This window comes from Podarcis filfolensis (assembly GCF_964270895.1).
Source record: "Podarcis filfolensis genome assembly, chromosome: 3".
Lineage (NCBI taxonomy): Eukaryota > Metazoa > Chordata > Lepidosauria > Squamata > Lacertidae > Podarcis > Podarcis filfolensis.
The window spans coordinates 93,232,157-93,247,969 of NC_139606.1; the positions used below are offsets into that span (position 1 = coordinate 93,232,157).

Sequence of the window (15,813 nt, forward strand, 5' to 3'; positions counted from 1 at the left end):
AGGACACTGCCTATAAAATATATTAACAAAATTATTGTTGTTCAATAGTTTAAGAATAAGTGAACAAAAGCTAAGCATATTGGAAAGGCCGCACACTCAGCTGGAAGGAGTAAAAAAGGGCATACCCTGTATGCAGCAATGTGTATACCTTGTATGCAACAAGCCCTCTGGCCGATTCAGCAACAATAACTGTCTCTGGAACAAAACTGTTCTGCCTTCCTCAGCCAGAAGAATTGTCATCACAAAGTGGGGCTCTAAAGGTGGGGAAAACTAAAGCAGAAAGGGAAAGTTACACACTTTGCAAACCTGCTCTTATTCACAGGCCTCAATTTTTCTTATCAAAGTGGTATCGATTTAACAAAGAGCAATGTTAAAAATCCATATTGATAAAAATCAGTGCTCCATTTTCACAAAACACTACAACCAAATTAAGTCAGACCATAGCTTGAAAACACAGGATAAACAATCACTTAAGGGCATCCCTAAGAGTGTGTTAACAGGACTTCTTGAAAGGCTAAAGAACTAATCTGATGAGTCACTGGCCCTGCAGAAAGTTATCAGAGAATGATGCAAGCCACAGGCCCTACTTGGTGAGAATTTACATAGTTCCAATAAACTAGCTTATTTCCTAGAAGTAAAACATTGTGAGTCAACAGTGTGATGCAGCAGCAAAAAAAAGGTAATGCTATTCTAGGCTGCATCAACAGAAGTATATTGTCCCAGTTAAGGGAAGAAATAGTCCCACTTGATTCTGCCTTGAGCAGACCACACTGGGAGACCGTGTCCAGTTCTGGGCACCACAATTTAAGGAGGATACTGATAAGCTGGAATGGGTGCAGAGGAGGGTGACCAAGATACTCAAGGGTCTGGAAAGCAAGCCTTATGAGGAACACTTGAGGGAGTTGGATATGTTTAGCCTGGAAAAGAGGAGTCTGAGAGGAGATAGGACGAGGTTTTTTTAAGCAGAGGCTGGAAAGTTCTATGCAGTTTTGTGACAAGTCCACTTGACTACAGACAATCTGCTTTGTTTTGGAGAATGTCTGAATACCTCTGAAGCAGCCCACTTCATTTCAGTACTGATGTGTCATCTGAAGTGGGGGCACATAGGGTCCTGAAAGCAAGTGATCCCAAAACCTCTGAAGCGGCCTGCTTTGTATTTAGGCTTCCTCTAATGTGGATGTGGATGTCTTTTTAATATGCATTAGGGCCTTGATCACAAATCTAAAAGTCACCTAGTGAGATTCTTCAAAGTTAGAAGTAAAGGCAAACACAGGAAAAAATTAATATGATTCAGCAAAACAAATGTCAAATCCCTACCAATATTAGGGTGGTTCAAAATCTTCATTATTCGTACTTCTCGGAACAACTGTAAAAAATAGAGAACTATTTTACTTAGGGTGTTTTTTACACATTCTAAGGATAACTGCAGAATGCAAAATTCAAAAATGTTTAAGATGTAGTTTCACACTTAGATAAGTGTCTATGAAATACCAGTGGTAAGTTGCTTGTATAGAGATACTGGATTAGAACCAGACTAGGTTAATTGCACTAAGATCCCATTGGAATAAAGGGGGTCTGCTTCAGGTGATGACTAACGTTTCACTGAAAACTAATTTAGTCAGGATCTAGCCTGTTGTAAGTAATCTTTAGACTCTCTGGGCTTTAACTAATTTGAACCTGCCCAAACTTAAAAAAAAAAAAAACTACACCCAAAACCTTACTGCAAATTCTACCACTATTTGAAGTCTGGCAGGGAATTGTTCTTAACCAGTTTCTCAAACCAGTGACAATGTTCAAAATTGCAGTAAGGAGATCCAGAGAAAGAGATCTGAAGAACTGCTTTATTTCTCAGGAAAGGTTAAAACGAACATACTTCACAAAATGCTTAAACATATAACATACTTTTCTTCAACCTACAGGACACTTTTCTTCAAGAAAGTGACATCACTCCAAATCTACAGAAGTATAACTACCAATATTTTAGAGTTCTAGATCTCAGTGGGACTTAATTCTCCTTTTCAACATACAATACTGCCCAAATCCATTATGAGATCTTGGTTGGCTAAAGAAGTAAGAAATGTAACTTATTTATTTCAGGAATTTCAGTTCACTTATGCCAAGAAAATATGTACCAGCATCACCTCAGGCAGTTCCTACATGGGCCTAGAGGTGAGTGACTTGATTAAAGCTGAATATGGGAGCTACTTTGGAGGCTGCTTAAAATTGTATGTGTTTTATGGCTGCTCCACACAGAAAGCTTTTGGGTGCACCAACTGAACATATGGATCAGCTCCACTACATAGGACATCCTTCAAATATTTCAGAAGGAAGATCATGTTAGTATGGCCCCCTCCTCACATCTGGAACGGAAAGCATCTCTCTATCTCAATGTAAACTGACCAAGGATTCAGGGCATAAAAACTTCAGAGCAATTCAATTGTCCTGTAAAGGCAAAAACAGTAGTATTTCTTTATGAGGAAGAATAAAAATATTTTTATTTTTAAATCACATGGGCCAATTTATTGAAGTGACAACATATTTAACCTTTTCAAAGAAGCATCTTACCTTTTGTAGGCTGGTAGGATTTAGTTGGGTTTTGTCTATTATTTTCACAGCAACCTAGGGATATAAAGAAATCACTCTTTTGAAGGTACCAACAGGTGAGTATTTTTAGGCAGACATTGGCTTTCTTTGGACACAGCACTAAACTATAGTTTAGTGACACATTTACTTTCTGTTCCGATCTTGTGCTGTTTCAAGGAGATGAGAAACTTTAGCTTGTTTTTAGCTAACTGCAGCTTAGTGTTACTTCTGAACCAAGACAAACTGTGATTAATCTTAACTATGGTTTACTGAAATAAGCCAGTGGCCTGGTTTGCAGGTTATAAGTAGGCAAACTACTGGGACTGCATGAATGCATTGGCTACCAGAGAGGAGTTTACATCCACTTTGATCCTGCCTGGTCCTTCAGCAGGTGGGAACTTAATCCACAAGTTCTGCGTTCAAGGAACACACTAAGCTAAATTCTAAAAGGACCAAGAAGGATAAAGAGTGGCTGCAACCTCTTCCCTGAGAGTTCAGCTGTTTTCACTAAGTTATAGTTTGGCTTAGTGTTACATGCAAACGCAGCAAACCTCAAACTGTGGCTTAGAAAGCTGGCTTGTTTAAAGAAACCAGTTAAATACAATTTAGGGTTCAGATGCTGCTCTAAACTGTGGTTAACTAATCACATGCAACTGTGGATAATTGCAAATGAAAGCAAAAGCAATTGAAACAGAGGAGGGGTGAGCGTAAGCGTGAATCTTGTTCACATAACTCTAAATCACAACTTAGCATTACAAACAAATGAAGTCAATGTAGAGGTTTACAGTTTTAAAAGTTTAAAATATAAGCAGTATTTTACATAGAACACTAGCAAATAGTCAGACAAAAACAATGAAATTAAGCTCCTTGAAACACTGACAATTCCAAGAAAATAGTGGGCCTATGAACATGTTTAGGGGGCTTCACGGTGTCAGGCGATGTTTGGTATTTCTGTATTTTTCGCTCCATAAGACACACTTTTTTCTTCCTAAAACGTAAGGGGAAATGTCTGTGCATCTTATGGAGCGAATATGTGGTCCCTGGCAGTGGCAGAGCTGGGGACTTTGGTTCCCAGAGCGGCAGGGGCGTGGCACGTTGCCCGTGCAAGCGTCCTAATGGCGGCGCCCGCACGAAGGGGTGGGGAGAGGCGAGGTGGGGGAAGAGAGCTTTAGAACACTTATCCGAGGGGCTCTGTGACTTGAATGAGAGCAGCCAGGAGCCAGCACGGAGGGGGATCTTTCTCCCTCGCACGCTCTGTCTTTTTTTTCTTCTTCTTCTTATGGAGCGAAAAATACAGTATTTGGAAGAAGTCAGCCTGATTATACTGCATACACAGGCCCATCCACATTAAATGTTCTCAGAGCAATTTGTTCTATCCACTCTGTCTAATACAATCTATTTACAGAGGTTTCTTGTGCTGGCAATGTCAGTAATCTGCAATCAGTGTTGTATTCCAGCCAGCAGCAGAGGAGTGGGGCAGGGAAGCATCGCTTCCTATGGCCACAGGTGGTGATTTCCCTTTTTCTATTATTAGCGTTTGGAAGCAGGGAAATTAAGAGATTTCAGAATATTTTGAATTTCAACGTGTTCATTTCTATAAGTAAAGTTAGAGCTTTCAGAGAAGATCTCCACTCCAAACCCTTGTCCACTCTTGTCTCCACACAAATATGGTTTACCTTTTGATCAGGGCACAACTAGATGGTATAGGAACAGTATCCAACCCTAGGACCTTCTGATCTCCTATAAAATAGGGGGGTTCAAGGCAGCATGGATGGGGAAGAGAAGTTTTTTTTAAAAGCATTTATAAAACTTTTTCCTTTTTGTGGGGTTTACTTCCGATCTTACCACCCCACCGCAAGAAAGACAGCTGTTTCGGGGGAATCCTACTCTTCAAATGCTCTTGTTGTATCTTAAAATATCTCAATTCCAAGCCTGCCTCTTCAAAGAGATTTAGTAGTACACGTAATTCTGCCCACTCGTCTGCTGCCCTGATGTCTCATTTGGCTCTAAAAAAAGCCTGTTACATATTCAATCACAGAACTAGAGAATAAGCATATTCATTGCAGAAAGACAAGTGTGAATAAGGCAACACAGGCTACTGTTACCATGCAAAAAAAGACAAACAGCTTACCTCTCTACCAGTAAGAACATGTCTAGCCAGCTTCACTTTAGCAAAATTTCCTTTTCCTATTGTTTTTAGTAAGCGGTAATTCCCAATGTGAGGATGGTCTTCATTTGTAGACGTGATTGAGTTTCTGCAACGGGGTATGTTTTGTCTGCTACTTGATTTTGTGGGCTGGACATGGGGCTCAGTATATCCGTCAACAGATGTGTGCTATAAGAGTAAACAACAGAGCAATGTTAATCTATTTAGGATTAATGAATTATAAAACAAATGTTAAATGGGAATAGGAAGACCCACCTCACAATATAGTTGTGAGTGTTAACAATCAATCAAAAATGCTCTATAGATGATTTCAATCACAAAAATTTCAAACTTAGAGTGGTGTGCAATGCTAGTTCTACGCTGACTAGACTCACTGAAGTAAGTGGAAATGACTAACATAGGTTAATTAAGTTCAATGGTTCTGTTCTAAGTAGTTCTTAGTTGACTACAACCCTAAGTTTTCTATCTGCTTTCATACTTGGCCTATATTTGAAATGTACAAAACTGAACAGTGCAATCAATTCAAGTAAATTCTTTCTTTTTAAATAACAATTTATTAATTTTCCAAAGATAACAAAAAATAAAAATAACAACAACAATACAAAAACAAAACAAATTGACTTCCCTCTAGTCCCTTCCTTGGTTCCATTATATATCAATGTACTGCATGTCCATTGATAATTCAAGTAAATAATTTTACTCATTAACTTTTGCTTTATTTAAAATTTGACCTTTGTTCTTTCAATTGCAGCTGGGAAGTGAGGCACTTTCTTCATTTCAATGTAATACTCCTTGAACCCTTTTTGCAAACTCAGGAAGTCACAGACTGGCCCAATGACGGGGAAAACAAGCAAGCAAGCAAGCAAACAAACAGCAAAACAGCTGAACATTAGCAAGCATTTTTCACAAGCCCCTACCTATAAATATATTAGGGCTTTTAAATATTTTAGCAATCCTTAAAAGTTATAAAATCAGTTGTATTTTCCCCTAATCTTTTTTCCAACAAAATAGACATAAATACAACTATCAGTGGTAACCATACAGTATAACAAATGCACTGGAAAAGGACACGTAATTTAAGGTACCAGATGTCCCCTGTTTCCCGGGGGCAGTCCCCGGATTTACAAATCAGTCCCCATACAAAATCCTATCATTCCTACTGAAGTTGAAAAGTGTCCCTGGATTCATTGAAAAAAATCTGGTAACCTTAAAGTAATTGCAAAGTACATGCAGGAGCTACATCAGTTACAAGGTATTTTCCAAGGCCATGCTGTGGTTAACAACAGCCTGCCTACAGCCCCAAGTGAGTAAAAATAAATTTCCTAAAGCTTCATCGCTTAAGAAAAAAAAGTAATGCAACTTTTTTTTAGTATAAGAATTTTATATCACTAATCATATTCCCAGAGTGATTTAGAAAAATAATGTAAATACAAAAAAATAAAAATGCCACCAACTTAAGAAGATAGGTGGTCTTTTTAAGTACTTTGGAACTAGTGATATCAGGACAGGATGATTTGTGAATGTGTGCACCAGCTTTCAAGAGAATCATAGACTGGGAAGATTTCCTAAAGGATGGGAGGGAAATTGTTCTCATTTCCCATTTACGCAACTCTCCCCGCCCCCCCAGGGAGAGTTGCCTGGTATCCACTTTGGTATCATTTTGGTGGTAGACAAAGACCTTTCAGTTCTCACAGACTTAACAACGGTGGTAGTCTAATCAGCTTTTTCATTCTGCAATGTTCTTGTAGGTTTTATTTGTTCTGTTTTACTGACACAAACTACCCTGAAAATGTTTATAATGAAGGATAGCATGCAAATTTGTTAAATAAATGAATAAACAAGTGACAGAATTCTGTACAATTATACACGGTGAATTATTATCCACCACCGCCTTGGCATGGCCAATGTTCCTCCCTCAGTTATATGAGGGAGTTATATATCCCTCAGTTATATATCCCTCAGTTATATATCCAGAGCGTGATGGAGGTTTCACCTGGGGGTATATTGTGAGTGAAATTGCCACTCCTCCCGAGTCCCTCTGTCACCAGCGCCTAGCTGCAGCTTGTTTCTCCTTCAGCGCACTGGGCTCTGGTGGCAGAGTGACGCTTTGGCCCCGATACCGGTCCTCGGTGATGTATCGACACATTGCCCAGGCCTACAGTACAGGATGCTGTTGTAAACCATTGTGAAATAATTTTATGATACAGCGGTATATACATATTTTTATAAATAAATAAAATAAATATAAGAACTTGAGGGTAGCCAGTTCTCTCTCGTAAGGCTTTCTTATATTCTGAGCTGCAGAAATGTGCACTCAGCATCTGAAGTACTTGTCCACAGAGATAGAAGCAGGAAAGCAGAAGAACTGAAGTAGCTAAACAGACCTCTTTTGCATATTATGGCTTTCTGAAGTCCGGTTCACTTAACATAACTTTCTGGATTGATTTCCCTCCCACCCATCACCGCCCCCATTTGATTTCCCTCCCACCTCCCAAAATACATGCATCATTGCCTAAACCATACCGGAATGCCATATCCTCTACTTCACCCTAGTAGAGGAAAACAGCTGCTCAAAAGAAAGGCACGGGGAAGAGAGACAAGCTTTGTTTCAAGCGATGGGATACAAATTTCACAAATGTGGCTTATTTGTCATTATATCTCTAGCTCTCACTGTCATGCCTTCAGGAAATATTTTACAGCTTTTATCTGCAATGCCATTGGCCATATGAAACGGGGGTTCAAATATTTTGTATTTATGGGCAAAGGTAAATGGAGGATGTTATCCATACCTGTTACGTTACCAACTAGATAAATGTATGAGGCACATTCCCCCCCCCAATATCTTACAACCCTTTAGTGCTGTGTGACTGTTCTTTCAGGAAATGGACAGTTTATACTGAGCTTGGCTTTGACAGCAACGAAAATTTAAGTCCAGCATAAAAAGGGTTGCCCTGAGCTCTTGGTCATTTTATTTTATACTTAATCTTTTGGAGGCATTCAAGTATTGTGTTAACTCTAGAAAAGATTTAATTTGCTTTAGCCTACAGAAGAGGTGTTGCTGATGTTGTAATTCATTCATCAGTTTTATGTTCGTGTGTGTGTGTGTGTGTGTGTGTGTGTGTGTGTATGTGTGTGTTTTAATTCTTGGATTGTGAAAGGCACACAATAATTATCTAAGCTTGCATTTGAACAAGAAATGTTAGATAAAGAAAAGTCAAAGGGGGTCAGATTACAATCTCCAGTTGTAGCCCTATGGAGAAATTAGTAATTTACTGTTATGTATTGAGATAGATACTCAAATAAGTTTTAAAATGTACCAGTAAAAAGAATTATGACTGGTAATGTTTGAGGATGGGAAACCTAATCTTTGCAAGCACTTACATCTCTGGGCTTAATGTACTGATTCACCTTGAGGTTCATCTTGAAGGACAGCAAGAGCTTGAAACATTATAGGGTATCAAATCCATTACTTTGTACCAGTAACTAACAGCCACTTATTTTGTTGGACTTCTGTTGGTCGTTTCTCCTACCCAGGGATGTGAATTCCACATTTATCCTTCACAATCAAAACCTGAGAAAGAAAACTGTACTTACCAACCCAGTCCAATAATTCAGGTTTTGCAAACGGAATACTATGAGGACACGTATATTTTACAAAACATATTTCATGTTTAAAAGCTTGTACTCTGGCCAGAGGTGGATTTAGGGAAATGCAAGGCGCAGAATTTTGGCTTTGCACAGGGTACCAGTGAAAATTGAAAGACCAAAGTCTGCCCCTCCTCTGGCCTTCAACTCACATCTTTCCTGTGTGGATATTGAAACAGAGGACCTGCCATTACATGGATTATGAGAGCATAAAATGCCCATTATAGAAGAACCAATTCCTTCAGCATTTTTTTGAGGTTATGTGTTACTATCTTCACATCAGTAACTAAAAGTATACTACAATGCTCCAGTATTTCCTTTTTAGCAAGTACCGTATTTTTCGCTCTACAGCACTCACCCGGCCATAACACGCACGTAGTTTTTAGAGGAGGAAAATCCGTAGGCATGCCACCTGTAGGCATTTCCTCCATAACACGCACAGACATTTCCCCTTAATTTCTAGGAGGAAAAAGGTGAGTGTTATGGTGCAAAACATACGGTACTGCATAGTTTTGAGCATTATAAGTTAAACCCCCCCCCCCAAAAAAAGGTGTAGAAACAAGAAGTTGGTTAAGATGGGTATCTGGAAGACCTGCTCAACCACTACTTTGCCCCTAGGGTAGAACCCAAATGTGAGATTAGGAACAAGCTCAGGCTCGTTGTCTTTCTCCCCAGGATAATTGAATGATTGACCTGGAAGCTTAAGTGCAGATGGGGTCAGGTGCAATGTTTATCAGCCGCATCTAACAGGCCAGCTGCATCTGGAAATCTAAGACCTTGGCAATGTTTAATAATTCCTTAGAAAGCATGCAGATCAATCACGGTCATTTCTTGTCTGGGTGTTGTCCTTCAAGACTGTCTGGAAGCAACAGCTGTGCAAAATGGTATGGCCAGTGTTACATGTTCTCTAGGCTGCCAGTTTGTTTCTAGGTTCAATTCAACAGGCTCGTTCCATCCTTTAAATCTTCCAAATGGCGTGAACCTAGCATACCCAGCCTGCAAAGAACCTGCTCCCTTGACACTCCCTGGGCTTTGAGATCTTCTGGACCAAGTCCAAGCTTTACTTCACTAGACTTTTCTTTTTTTTTGCTTCTTCTGCCTTAACCTTTACAGCATCCTACTTCTTAGCTCCAAACTATTGGCTGTGCGGGCTTTCTGTTGCATCTTTGCCTCTATGTACACACTGCTCCTCTCATGGTTTTTTTCTTTAAAATTTTTTTATTATTGCTTTAATTAGTTTCTGAATTGCCTTGGGAGAATTGTTTTGGAAAGGTGGTATAGAAAGTTTAATACAGAAATATATCTGGCTAATTCACCACATAAAATAAATTTCTGAAACAGCAAAGAAACCTCTATTTGCACAAGAAAGCATGCTCCCTGCTAGACTTATTCAGTTGTCTGTCTTTTCTGATGCTGCCTTTGTATGCCATAGTCCACTTACTGAGGCCACTTCTTAATGCTTCCCATGGCAGCATTCCATATGGTATTTGCTCTGTGCTTATGCAAATCAACCATTTGCATGGTACTTCCTTCACACCTTTGGCAGGGCTAGCGCACACACTTTCTATGCATTTGAGCTTACCATACAACCAAATGTAACATGTTGCACCTTGTCACATGGACAAATATATATTATCAATCTCCTGTTGGAAGAGGCAATCTATGAAGCTTTCGTCAGGTAGGAAGGCTTCAATAGCGACAACTAATCCTACGGCGTACAATATATAGTTTGTGTATTGATCTTTCACATTAATCTTATTCTTTTCTTTTAGCAGAGACACTGGAGAAGGGGGGGGGAGGTCAAAAGACCTTTTATACAGTCATTTTAATATCCAGTGGAGCTCATTCCCAAAAACAGGGAAAGATGCAAGGCTAATCAAAGGAGCTGGGGCCTGAGCTTTACTTCTGTGTAGGTGTGGCTTTTAAGCAAACTGCTCTAAATTTACTCAGAACAGATGTATCGGCTCCTGGGTCTAACAGAAAAGTATACTTGCTAATGTGGCTGGACTGGCAATGTGACAACAGTAAGGAGGTGAAACCTGTGCAACCAGGGATAAGAGTCAGCAGCTCCATTAATATACAGATTTACTATCACACTGTTTTTCTACCAGGAGACAGGTGGGACCTCCTGTTGACAGCAATACTTCTGGATTGAAATTGGCTGAGTGCTGCAGAAAACTGATTGGCCAGTTGAAAGAAATGTCTCCCTGAGTCTGTCTAAATTAAAATGGATTTTGGAAGGATTGTAGGACAAGGGAAGAGTATGGTTTTGAGATTTTTAATTGTTTGACATTTCACTTGGTAGGATTTAAGTCCAGATTGCCCTAAGGGACCAGACTTCACTGACTTTAATTGGGGAGTAGGAGAAATGAAGACTGGAAACAATGCAACCAACTGAAACACTAGAATTCAACAGTAGCAATTCATTGTTGGTAGTCATGTTTCAAAGGTTGTTGTTGTTTTTGTTTAGTCGTGTCCGACTCTTCGTGACCCCATGGATCAGAGCTCGCCAGGCACTCCTGTCTTCCACTGCCTCCTGCAGTTTGGTCAAACTCATGCTGGTAGCTTCGAGAACACTGTCCCACCATCTCATCCTCTGTCGTCCCCTTCTCCTTGTGCCCTCAATCTTTCCCAACATCAGGGTCTTTTCCAGGGAGTCTTCTCTTCTCATGAGGTGGCCAAAGTATTGGAGTCTCAGCTTCAGGATCTGTCCTTCCAGTGAGCACTCAGGGCTGATTTCCTTAAGAATGGATAGGTTTGATCTTCTTGCAGTCCATGGGACTCTCAAGAGGTTTCAAAGGTATCCTCTCAGTTAACAATGTACACTACTAACTTGGGGGACCCTCAGCAGCACATTGGCCCTAATTCTGCACATTGGCCCTAAATCTGCCTCTGGATAACAATACAACCCTGTAAAAGATTGAAGAGTCTTGAACATAAAGTGTAAATGAATTTCTCATATATTTCAAAATGTATGAATATATATTTCATTCTGTCTTTTTGTTTGACAGAATGATGTCCCTAAGGGTAATCCTGCCAGAAAGTATGGAAACTGAAACAGCTGGCAACTCAGTTATTGCAAAGGTTGAGAAATTGTTAGCCAATTTCTCAATCTTTTGGGGGGAGAATAATTGGAGTGTTGCTATAGCCAAGTGTAAATTCCTGTTGGCATTACAACTTCACATATGGACTTGGTGCTGATCTGTAATTTGTGAATGCAGAGTAAAGTGCAATATGCACAGGGTCTTGTTTTGGAGGTAGTTATTTGCGAGTGCCTGTTAATGAATTTTCATGTTACGTTGGTCACAATTAATTTGCCAGAAAACCCAGCTTACTCACAGTTTTGACACTCATCTATGAAACATTAGATGTGTGTATATATTGCTGCAGACAGAAAAAATATTCATGGTTTCAGAGGATAGAATTGTCTAAGTTTCAGATAAATACTTGAGGTTGCAAAACTTTTGTGTGTGTCATGTCTGTTAAAACAATAAAAAGAAAGTTCTTTAAACTCTCAGTGGCATACTTCTTGAATATTTTTGCAGGAAAGATCAACCCAGTTAACAAAAAAAAAGGTAAATGGAAATCAAATAATATTCGCTAACAGAAAAATATTATGTAAAAAAGCTTGTAAAGGTTATGTTGGTCACTATGGAATTATCCTACCACCATATAAATATATGGTTTAAAAAAATAAGAAATGGATCCTCAAATACATGTTTAGGTTAAAGGTGAGCCCTGGATTTTTACTAAATTGAAGACCACTGATCTAAATTATGTGTTCTAGCATTCCATATCAAAACCAAACACTCCCCCCCCCCAATTACTAATGCTATTCATTAGTACAGCTGCTATACTAATGTTTTGGCAGCTAAGATCCCAGTAAAATGAAAGAAATACCAGAGTTTTGATTCTGCTGCCAGATTTGTCCTAGTGAACCCCATGTCCTCATTTGCAAGACATTCAAGATTAGATTTGTTTTGGAGAGAGTACATATGCAAAAGCAGTCATGTAGAACCATGCTTTTTGCTTGCTGAGTACAAAGCCAGAGATTATTCAAGTAACAGTTTCCTGGAAGAATATAAATAAAACTTGTCAAAGTGAAAGCCTTCTGCTTTATGTAAAACACAATAATTAAAAAGACCATGCTTTTTTGTTTTTGACTTCTCAGACAGACAGAATAACACTGACCAAAGAAATATACGCATCATACAGTGGTACATGGGGAATCCTATTTTGATTGCCTGGGGCTAAAAAAATGAGATTGAGGAAACTCAGCACCAGGTCCTCTGCTACCCATGATTTAAAATTAGACTAAACAAAGCCTAGTTACAAGGTTAACTTTAACCACATATAATTTCATTACAGTCGTACCTTTTGGAACGGATTCCGTTCAACTTCCAAAATGTTCGGGCACCAAAGCATGGCTTCTGATTGGCTGCAGGAAGCTCCTGCAGCCAATTGGAAGTTGCAGAAGCCCCGTCGGATGTTTGGCTTCCAAAAATAGTTCGCAAACCAGAACTGTCACTTCCAGGTTTGCGGCATTCAGGAGCCAAAACGTTTGCGAACTAAGCTGCTCAAAAACCAAGGGACAACTGTACTGTTGCAATGCTTAAACAGTGGTTAAGATCTATGGGGGGAATTCGCACTCAAGAGGGGAGAGGTTGGGGAAAGAGGACATTACCACAATCTACTCCTGGTGTGATATCCACCATCTTGAAAGTGGACTTCCGATTGCACAATGTTACTTCTTCTTTCTCTGCTCCTCCTGCAGTCCTCAGGGAGGACTGTAAAGAGGAGGAATGGGAGTCCTATTGCATGCACAAGCAGAAGTTTGCTCCATTTGTAGATGGACACAACTGAATACCAACCACTATGTGTGTACTGCCCAGTAAGTCAGACAATCTTCATTTATCATTTACTAAAAGGTGAAGATACTTTGATCACAATGTAAAAGATATTTCGACGGTTAATACTCAAAAAATAGTACACTCCATGTCTTCGAAGTCCTGTTTTTCTGGCTGTTCTTATCAGTTACAAGTATAAGATTAATATACCGTATTTTTTGCTCCATAAGACGCACCAGACCATAAGACGCACCTAGTTTTTGGAGGAGGAAAACAAGAAAAAAAATATTCTGAATCCCAGCAAGAGGGATCGCTGCGCAATGAAAGCAGTGATCCCTCTTGCTGTTCTGGCTTCTGAGATAGCTGCACAGCATGCATTCGCTCCATAAGACGCACACACATTTCCCCTTACTTTTTAGGAGGGAAAAAGTGAGTCTTATAGAGCAAAAAATACAGTAAAACCTGTATTATATCCAGTGTCATACAAGTAGATTTTGCAGGTGAGGATTTCAACCATAATGGGCAACAATCATTTCAATTGTGCCCATCTATGTGTGGAATAGAGTTTGATCATGCAATGAGGTTCTCCCTTCCTTGATCCCATACTGTGGCCCTTTTGCTCACACCCCAAACTGTTTCAGAGGGTTGGGACACATGGAGAAATACAGTTGACTGTTGTCTGTTATGGTCAAAATCACCACCTGCATAATAGCAGCTCTCTCAGTGGCATCCCATTCTTATGTTACACTTTCATTCACAAAGCTAATGTTAACTTAAGCAAGTCAATTTTGCCACTTAAAAGTTCAATTACAAAATAGATTTCTATCCTCTGCATCTGGTATGTGAAAACACAGACATTGTGACTACAATCCAATTTCAAGTTTCCTGGTAGTAAGTCCACTGAAATAAGTTGACTTACTTTTGAGTAGACGTGTATAGGATTGTGCTCTAAGGCAACTGCAGCTGAGGTAATTTCATATTCAACCTAAGTCATCAGACAGTTTATAGCACAGAATAAACGACCTAATAAAGTGATGTCTGACAAGTTTCACCCAAGCAAGAAGGGAATTCAGGAAGTTCATCAGATAAAAGGTACTCAGTCCAAATATACATTTGGTATGATGCAATGGAAAGAGTTTGATTTTTTTTAATTTTATTTTTTTGAAGACCTGAATAACTCCTGCTAAATTAAAGGTGTCAGACTGGGATCGTGATTAGGAATGCCACTAGAAGAGAATTAAATTTGGTTTAAAACACCGTGTGTGTGTGTGTGTGTGTGTGTGTGTGAGAGAGAGAGAGAGAGAGAGAGAGAGAGAGAGAGAGAGAGAGTCAGTCTGTTTTAATTCCAAAAACACCACCACAACCCACCCCCCCAAAGGATTGTCTTCCTCTTTAAATAAAGGGGAGAACTATTTTGTCCCTTATTTGTCTGCAAGGATGTAGGAACTGGGAACAGCGATTGCCGCTTATACAGTGAAAGTGTGTGAGTCATGAAATTTCCTAATTTGGAAAAACTTAAGCTTGTTTTATTGTGTAGGAGGACAGGAGAATAAAATGAGGATGTCTTTGGCAGGCTGCTCAACGCTAGTACAGCACAAACTGGAAGTCTCCTTATTCATACCCTTAAAGTTACTCAAAAGGCAAAATAAATGTACTGATATGAAATTCAAATATTCTATGTGAAGACAGGCTTTAAGTAACTGGCAGTAAAATACAGGAACACTGTCATTCTGATATCCTGGTGATATTAAGTATCAAAAGCATGGTCTTTCCCACGGAGAAGTGAGCTTTCACCTCACTGAAAACTTCAGATAATAACCCAAAAACAACTTTTCATAGTTGGATATGGTAATGTAGTTTAGAGGTGTTGCACTGAGGAACCCACCTGAAAACCTCCACTGCTAAAAGCCAGAAAGATCACAAAGTGAAAGCCTTCACACTGAATACCAGTCACGTCTGTTCTAGCAGTTATAGATGATAAACTCATGTTTACTTAATGGTACTACAAAAGCCTCCAAATAATTTGTGAATATATTCTTAAAAAGATGAAGTTTGATCTACACAGAAGCAATCCACCAAAACCAGTGTTGGGAACCGTTGGGAGGTTCTGGATATTTTTAGGGAGTTAGGACTAAGGCAAGACATTACTGTGTAACTTGCTAAATACCAATCATTATGATAACCATAAAGCAGGCATGTCCAAAGTCCGTTTCGGGGGTCTAATCCAGCCCGCTGGTTGGTTTAATCCGGCCCCCTCAACAACTTCAAAAAAAAAGGTTAGCTTTGGTTGGCCCTTTGGTTCGCCCTCATGGCCCTTCACTTCATCAAATCTGGCCCTCTTTGAAAAAAGTTTGGACACCACTGCTACAGGTATGCTCTCCACCACACCACACACATCTATAAGCAGGACAACAGTGTCCCTCTGTGCACCACTGCAAAGCCCTTGTCAGTGGAACCTGAGCCATCTAGCAGCAAATAGGGTAGGACAGGCTTCTTCTTCACCACTATATACTATGGTACCCCATACTGCAATGCTTCATTATTCCCAAAGGGCTGAATATCATCAAATCA

At 39.6% G+C, this 15,813-nt stretch overlaps 1 protein-coding gene and 1 long non-coding RNA gene across 11 annotated transcripts in view; one reads left to right on the plus strand and one right to left on the minus strand.

The window, feature by feature from the left end:
• Positions 1-15,813, minus strand: part of MARK1 (microtubule affinity regulating kinase 1) — a 70,802-nt gene that overhangs the window by 33,876 nt on the left and 21,113 nt on the right. For 4 of the 10 annotated variants that reach the window (XM_083605089.1, XM_083605087.1, XM_083605090.1 and 1 more), the window contains exons 2-4: positions 4,715-4,918; positions 2,566-2,619; positions 1,318-1,366 (exon numbers count right to left, since the gene is read on the minus strand). In XM_083605089.1, the coding sequence (XP_083461215.1) occupies positions 1,318-1,366; positions 2,566-2,619; positions 4,715-4,918 (307 nt within the window). Of the gene's footprint in view, positions 1-148; positions 271-1,317; positions 1,367-2,565; positions 2,620-4,714; positions 4,919-15,813 lie in introns of those variants that run through there. The other 6 variants (XR_014545824.1, XR_014545825.1, XR_014545826.1 and 3 more) reach the window with 2 other exon arrangements.
• LOC310758938 lies at positions 9,594-14,056 on the plus strand. Its single transcript, XR_014546114.1, has 3 exons — positions 9,594-10,835; positions 11,187-13,453; positions 13,699-14,056. It is a non-coding gene; the product is annotated as an uncharacterized lncRNA (long non-coding RNA).